Genomic DNA, 8,720 nt, shown 5'->3' with positions numbered 1-8,720 from the left:
TGTGTATATTTCTCCACACTACTAAATGGACAGCTTTGTTTATTGTAATGTGTTACTCATGTTGGTGCTGTGTTTGATTTAATTTTGAAACCTTGTAATTTCTCAACAGATATCAAGACACATATATGAATGAACGTTGCAAGCACCTCAGGATTCTAAACACGTCTTCTCTTTGCTCTAGTATTTTTTATAGCTAAGATATAACTATTCTCTGTCTAAACTGTAACCGACACTATCTTGATATCTTACGAGATAAACACTGTTACATGAACATTTTAAATTGCTTTAAGTTAAAAAAGATGAAACCTTGTTCCATATTGTGAAGCAGTCGAGATAAACTCGGTGTAATGCAAACGGTTGCAAGCTGGCATACAGATTTAAGGTTAATACGAGTATAAGCGAGGTACAAACTTGCTGTACCTATTTTGATTGGAATCTGATAGAGGTTACGGTTGTCGTCATGAGCATTTGTATTACAACTATGTTATTGTAGGATGAAGTGCTCACACTGAAACTGGAGTTAAGACCAGGCTGTAGCGACAGTCATCTTGATAACCCCATAAGAACAATGGTAACCTCATGTATTTTTACAAACTTATTTTGAATTATAGAATTATAGTCTCATTTTAAATATACAATTAATATGTATCCAAACTTCTTTGTTATTTTTCTTCGTGTATTTATTGGTCATTCCGAAAGAAATCTCAAAATCTTTTGTACGTCACTGTTTAAATATGAGCAACTATAAACTTTACAAGAAAAACTAAAAAGCGTTTGCATCCGTATTGCTGATCCCAAAATGAGAACCATAACTCTACGGACGGAGTGCATGAGGTTTAACATTGTTCTGAAGAAAAACTCAAGGTCTTTTAACTAAAAACTAACGGCTCTTAACATCTTAGTCCAGTTATAGGTGGTATAAACACAAAATGTCTATAAACGTTTCTGCAAGTATAATAGCCAGGAAGCTTTCTGTGACGAGGACGTTCCGGACATATTCCGACTTAATTTATCCTGCAGATCATTATTTGACGAAACCACAAGAAAAGTATAATACATATGGTATTTTTCAAATCAGAAAACAATATACTTTCTTTTGATTAAGTGACAAATGGGTTGTAGCGTTATAATATTTACTCAAACCCTACAGCACCTGCTTGCTGGTCTTGAAAAATCTTTTCATTATAATATTTAAAAACTAGAAGAAATTTCATACAGATTTCATATAAATCAGTTTCATAATATGAACTAATAAGAAAACTGTGACAGTTTGAAATTTTGGACCAGAAACAGTTTTTGAGCGCAGCGAGTGAACGACGTGATTGCAACCATTGATTTGTTGGTCTTGTTATTACGCACAACTTTGTCCATTTAATCTTTGTTACATCTCTTAGCTTCATAAATCCCTTCAGTGTGCATAAAATTTGGAACTCTAAACTACATTTTTGTAAACCACTAATTTTGTTATTTGCCCCACCATTTCGAAACAGTACAATATTTTTTTCAAATACAGTTTTACCAGATTTTTAAAATAAAGCCTTATAAGCATGTCCCAGGCAATTAAACATTTTTTAAATTCAAACCCACATCACCAGTTTTTGGCACTCCTTTGCATTTGATCCTTAGTTATAGCTTTACTCATTCTCGTGTCACGAAACATGTGTGGTTGACATGTAAAGTGACTTTGTATAGTATTCATCTTATCCACAAGCAGCGCTACAATTTTAATTTGACTGAGCACTGTTTTGCACCTTGAACAAATCCATACTCAACACACAATGAATTAACATTTGTCAGTCTTTATTCTAAATAAATAAATATACAAAATCTAAAAACATCAACAATTTAATAACAAAACATGGAATTTAGTTAATTATTGCACATATAGTTAGGTCTGGTAAACAGGAAACATGTAGTTACACACTGAGGTCAAGGTCATCAGTTTCCCGGAAGTAGCGTGCTGTGCTTGTTGATGATGTGAGAGTTGAGGTGGTAGTTGTGGCGACAACGCTTGGGGCAGTGTGGACACTGGAACTGCGGCTCTACGCCACACTCGAGTCGGAGGTGCCTCGTGAGGTCTGACGCCCGTGAGTACGCGCGGCTACACCGCATACACTGGAATGGCTTCTGGACGCCTGCTGGCAGACATCAGGAACAATTAACTGAGACGCCTGCTGGCAGACATCAGGAACAATTAACTGAGACGTCTGATGGCAGACATCAGGAACAATTAACTGAGACGGCTCATCCTTGTGGAAGTAACAGTAACATTAAACAATCTAAATCATGAAGGGATTCTTTTTTCTCTTTCATGGCGAAAACATGAAATAACACAATTTTCCAGAATTAAAAATTAAGTTGGTTTTATGTCATGACATCTCAAAAATAACAATGGAATATATTTGTGAACAAGGCAAAGGTATATATGTATAATGTTAAATTCTACGTGTTTTTCCATCAAACATATTCTAACGAAAACAATATAAAGTTTTATCACAAAAACAGCATGAGAGTTTATAACTATAAATCATTACTCTGTACTCTATTCAAGAATATTTTAATTTCTAATAACTCACCTATTCGCATTACAAATTATCTTGCTAAGTAGCAAGAGCAGAGGTATAGTTGAACCTACCACTGGGCACAGGGAAAACCGATGTTACTCAAATCTGGGCAACCTCATGGATTTCCAGGAGCGGCACATTACTAACCGCAAATGTTGGGCTTCTAGGGTGCAGGGGTAGATCGGTAGGTATAGTGTATTGTGGGATATAACTGTTGGAGATGGCGCGGTTCGTTCCCTAAATATCAGAGGTTATTGCTTGTCTTAACAAGGGTTTGCCACCCCCTGGCTGCTTTGACTAGAGAGGCTGGTTCAGAGCTGGTCTACTTTTCTTCCGGGAGACATGACTTTGAGAGTAGTGCTCTGGATCTCGATAGGAGGCGGCTCCTACCCCCAACCTTGCCCTAAGGTTCTTATAGGACTTAAATCATTTCATAAGCTTCTTGTCCTAAGAGAACAAAAACAGAGAATTGTGACGTAAATGTTTCGCACACTACCTATTCCCCTGATACTGAGGTATAGTAATACTTTACAGTTTGGAGTTATACAACTTTATTGTTAAGAGTTTCCAGAGCAGAGACAGAAGAAGAAAACAGTGCTGCCGAGAAGCCATCCTGGATGACAAATGATAATCCTTACGAGTATAACACACTTGAGGGTTCGATTGCTGATGTTGAAGATGGTAATGCTAAGATGCTTTGAAATATTGCCGCTGTAGTACGATTGAATGTTGATGGTGACATTTAAGATTTATACGAAGATTGTTCCTTGGAGGTTCAGGGTCAGAACACTAGACTAACGGACTGTAGAAACAGTTTAATGTGAACGTATCGCCCAGTAATACAGTGTGTCTACACTCAGTGCATGTTAACCACTCGGCCGTCCAGGAACTCCCGATGCTTGTTGACCATGTGCGAGGTGAGATGGTACTTGTGCCTGCAGCGCTTGGGACAGTGCGGACACTGGAACTGCGGTTCTTTGCCGCACTCGAAGCGCTGGTGGCGCGCCAGGTGGTGCTTCTGGAAGTAAGCCTTGTCACAGTCCGGACACCGGAACTCCGCCTGAGTCTTGTCCCGGAACTGGAACACTGACGATCGCACACCGGGTCTCGCAGTCGAGGCGATCCACTCTGAAATTTATATTTCACTTTTATATACTTCCAATGTAAAAAAAAACTATTCCATCATTAAATTGTATTAAATTTATTGCATATGAAAGTCTACGAACACACAAGACCTGATTGATTTAGCTAAAATCGTAATGACAAATTTCCGGAAAAAATCCTGTATCCTTCACAATCCTTCCACCGTCAAAAATAAACATCAAACAAATAAGAACATAAACCTAATTAAACATAAAAAATTGAAAGTTGTACAAAGTCTGAAGCAATATTTTTATAGAAAAATTGTATTTCTCATTAGTAAAAATGTATTTGTTACAATATAGTTCAGGTATCCGTTTTGGGTTAAACACTTCCTTTTATTCATATTTGAAAGTTTTTATCATTTTACGGTTTCTTACAGTGCTTTGACTTGATAGTTAAGATTCATCTGAATATGTAAAATTAATATTATATTATAACATTAATAAATTATTATAAAAAATCTCAGCTTTGATTTTAATATATAATTTACAAAATGTGTTTCGCCCAACACAACTGTTTTATATTATGACAGGGAGATTTAATTCATGAAACTAGAGAATGCAGGCGCACATCCCCCTAAGTAACCTTCCAAAAAATTAAAATACGCCAAAAATGGAGTCTCTCTGCCCTAAACAATCCAAGTTTTACACCTGCAACCATTCAAAAGTTATTCAAGTAACAAATATTTTATCGCCCTTCACCAATGGCTTTTCCAGAATACATCAAGGTATGGAGAAAAGTTACGAAAATAATTTTGATGAGTAGATTTGAGATGGGACAGCATGGAAATAGTCAGACATTTGAGAGAATAATCTCACATAATCGCGTCTGTGAGTATTACCAATGTCTTGTGAAACTTAACAAATAAGGAACGTTTGATGACACAATTCAGGGTAGAGATAAAATACTCAAGAGATGTTTTGGTTTATTGTTCCCTTGGTGTGTACAAACTTGATGTGCCTGTTGAGGTTATGTTTGTGTGTAAGCCGGCGTGGACAGAAGGGACACTGGAACATGGGTTCCCGCCCGCACTCGTAGCGCTGGTGTCGCACCAACAGCTGTTTCAGGCGGTAGGACTTGCCGCAGGCGCAGGCGAACTGTGGCATCAGCATGGCGATAACGGCTGCAACACAAACGTACACAAGTGAGAGGGAATAGCCAATCACACTACACCAAAATGCAGTTTTGGGTTTACTACTATTTCCTTCCTCCTTTTGGAAAATCTCTACGACACGGAAAAAACTAATTTTATTGTACATTTGAAAGTAGTAAATGAAAAATATTATCGATACTATACGTTTTAATATAACATTTGTGTTGAATATCAGGTTTATATGTGCTGTATGTTTTTATTGTTATTTAAAAATTATTACATTTTTTTTATATTTCGACTTCTCTGCGGAGAGCCCCATCTCCTGTCAACTGATGTTAAATCGAAACTGCCAATAACACATCTGCCTGTACCGGCGAGTGAACTTAACCAATAAAATCCAATTTGAAAAAAAGTCATTAATCTAACTTTTTTACCGAACGTCAAATTCTAAATAAGCATAAACCAACTTATACATATGAATTGAAGGCGGCGGGGCTATATGTTGATTTCAAGTTTAACCATTCATATGTTGATCAATGTGGCCTCCCCATCGTTTCGGCAATTTGATTCAAGTTTTTTTCTTGATCATGTCAAAGATTTATCTTATTATCTTTAAATCACATCAAGCATTACTTGAAAATACTTGTTGCTCTGTCGAATGTTATTGCATAACAATGTTATCAGTAGTCCCATGTGTGTAAAGAAGATAGGCCTGTTTTTGACGTTCTTCATCTTGATGTGGGTTTAATAATGAAACACTAATTCATTTAACTTTCAAAATTTGTTTTTCAAAGGTTTATTGACTTGTAATTTAGTGTACCAATTCTTCTGTAGTGTCCTATATAGCGTCTTCTTCTCTGCTTTCCAGTGATCTTTATCTAATAAGTAGATTGTTCTATCCTTGAATGTACTAGGTGCCCTTAATCTTTAAATTGATATATCTATTCGTGTGTGATGATTTACTGTATTTCGAATGTCCTAAACTCCCCTTTAATTTCTGAGTTATTCTTGTTTTACAAAAAAGATAGCGTACAATGGTCCCTCTTAGTCATGTTGATCGTTGATTGGTTAAATCGTCAGCCAATTACGATACATCTTCAATCCCTTCCACTCACCTAAGCGGATATGTGTTACTGACGGTTCGATTTGGCATGTGTAGACAAGCCGAACTATTTGTATAAGTTAATCGTGTTAACAATTTTGAACAAGATGCAAGCCAGCAACTGATAGTCGTGTAAACATACATACAAAACTTTTTATAAAAATTGTACTGAAAAGTTATACAAATTGTAATAGTGAGAGGTTTTTTTTACAACAAAACACTCAAGCATAAAAAATGAAAATTTATTTGACGTTTTACTATCCGAACTATATTCATTATGTTGAAATATATGTAATTTTTCTCAGGATGATAAAATGTGAGTACTCCCGCTTGTAGGGGTATGGTACAATGATAACAAACTCTGTTTAGTAATCTTTAATAAGCCATTTACTCGTAGATCAGCTTGTCAGGCACATATCCAGCTTGTTTGTCTGTTCCCAATTCGCGTAGTCTACGTTAAATTCCCAATAATGTCAACATATTTAGGTTTTGAAAGTTCATATATATATATATATATATATATATATATATATATATATATATATACATGGGTAATACGATACAGCATATTCACATTTAAGCAGGTTCTATAGTTCATTTAGAAAATCACCCGGACCATCTTACAGTCCGGACAGTTGCGTCCAGATTAGCGAGGTTTTACTGAAATAATGGACTAAATTTACCACGGCGAGGCGCTAACAGTAGTCGTGATACAAATGTGAGGGGAACTGAAAGAAATTGGAACTTCAATCAACTTGACGGGACATTTAATTGGTCTCTGAGATGAATGAGCATGATGTGCCTGGTCAGGTTGTGACTGCGCGCCACACGTTTGGCGCAGTACGGACACTGAAACTGGCGCACGTTGCCGCACTCGTATCGCTGGTGTCTCACCAACACTTGTTTCAGGTTGTAGGACTTGCCGCAGGCGCATGCGTACTGGCCCACTCGACCTGTCGGCAGAACACACCGTAGACAGTCAATAAGCTTCGACAAATCCTGGGGAAACATGCGTTGATAATACTTTCTTAAGAGTTTCCACTAAGAATTTGCACTGACTGAATTCGATTTAGTTTTTAAATAATAAAAATAGGAGAAATAATCACTTGAAACCCTGTCATCTAGTATTAGCATTGGATGTTTTATATTTGTGGTAGCGTACCAATGACAACGTTCTGAAGCTAATAATTGTAAATCACAATTATACAATCCTGTGGTGTAGCATTTTAATTTTTTACAGAAATAGTTATTAAAGTTATTATAAACTGCATTTCCACCACAGAAAATCAATAGCAAAGAACGATGAATAAACTAACCCACAAAATATACTATACTTGGAAAATTTTATCGAATCTAAAATGGAACATCTAAAATCTCGAATCGAATAGTGAATTCTTCTTTTAGTGTAAATCAATTTTAAATTATTTGCTAAACAGGGAATTTACAAAAAACTTGTACCTGGAGTATCTGTGAGGATTAAACTGGTGTGTTTATCTAGACTAAACTCTACGTCTTCATTTATCTAAAGTTTATGTGGTAAATTGAATTAGTTTAAATTGAAATATTGAATTAAATTATTACATGGCTTTTTTACAAGAAGGGACAGTTTGTCCCAGACCGTTAGCAATCCGTCAGATGGCGCTGTGACCAGTAGTTCCTGTGAGACATCTATGTCCCACCGCATCTGTTGTTCTGATGTCTTCCAGTAACACCACATGAGGTCCTTGTCATCACTTTTAAGTAATGAGGTGTAACAGTTCACTTAGAACATTTTAAATGTTACTGAATTATTTGATCTTCCAAATACAAACATTTCCTTGCCATGACTTTACGTATAGCTTACTCCCAGTTGAGAACCTCCAGTGCAGCTCAAAAACTATAATAACAGTTATATTTTTAAATTCCATAAATCATGTATTGATTTACATTGAAAATAACACCGACAACACACTGAACTTTAGAAGGCATTCAATACAATTACATATCAATGGTCAGTCTTCAGTAAGGCTTCGGTTTAAAACAGCATAGAACGCAGGTACTCTTCTTTTACAGACGCATACCTAAACTTCTGTAAAATGTAGATACAGCAATGAATATTGTGTAGAAGCAACTCTACGGCTACCATAAGAATTTAGCTGCAAATTCAAATCAACATACTTAAAATAATTAATTTTACTGCATGAATTTGAGAGTCCCTCTCAGTCGTCCACATATACTCTCAGGCAAGCACAGTGTCTGACAAGATTTTCAGATTATGTTATCAATTTTATTACATATTTGGTGATCAGTTCCTTATGTATCCACATATGAAATCATGAATAATTGATAGGATATATATTGTGTTATTATAAAAGTAATACTTCTTCAACTGAACTATGTGTTAAGTTTACTAAATTATTTTACCAAGTTAATTATACTTAGTATTTATAAATTATATAAAACATTTTTTCAAGCGCAGATATATTTTTTTACACAATACAATTTTATTTGTTTTATTGTGTATACTGTTAACGTGTATGTTTTTTATATAAAAAGCTTAATTGATTTGATACAACAACCTAGTTGTGACAAGTTTCATCTACAACTTTGGAGTAATATTTTTATTCCTCAAATGGTTAGGCCAGTTAAAATTATACATTGGAATTGCTATAGTTTTAATTGAACTTGAGAGTGAAGTTACAACATAAATTTACTATTTTTATGTTTTATATAGCTATAAGACCGTTGCCTTTAAGAATAACAATTATATAAAAATTAGTTATTTGAGAAATTGTGATGTTGTATCTAGGTTTTAAAAACAAACTTGAGAGAGGAAATA

The 8,720-nt window shown here is 35.3% G+C and overlaps 1 protein-coding gene across 2 annotated transcripts; it reads right to left on the bottom strand.

Annotated features, from left to right (window-relative positions):
• Positions 1-1,829: 1,829 nt before the first annotated feature.
• On the bottom strand, positions 1,830-4,603 carry LOC124356152 (zinc finger protein 425-like). Of its 2 annotated transcripts, none has more exons than XM_046807308.1 (2): positions 2,577-4,603; positions 1,830-2,138 (listed from the first exon to the last, which is right to left on the bottom strand). In XM_046807308.1, exons 1-2 carry the CDS (start codon positions 2,584-2,586, stop codon positions 1,939-1,941), a joined length of 210 nt encoding a protein of 69 aa, XP_046663264.1. In that variant the 5' UTR covers positions 2,587-4,603; the 3' UTR covers positions 1,830-1,938. The 2 variants fall into 2 exon arrangements, with proteins under 2 accessions (XP_046663264.1, XP_046663265.1); XM_046807309.1 differs by having other exon boundaries at positions 1,830-2,135; positions 2,577-4,602.
• Between the last annotated feature and the right edge of the window lie 4,117 nt (positions 4,604-8,720).

The sequence above is a fragment of the Homalodisca vitripennis genome, chromosome 2 (genome assembly GCF_021130785.1).
Source record: "Homalodisca vitripennis isolate AUS2020 chromosome 2, UT_GWSS_2.1, whole genome shotgun sequence".
Lineage (NCBI taxonomy): Eukaryota > Metazoa > Arthropoda > Insecta > Hemiptera > Cicadellidae > Homalodisca > Homalodisca vitripennis.
Note: the sequence above shows the minus strand (reverse complement) of the source record. Positions and strands in the feature narration are given on the sequence as shown.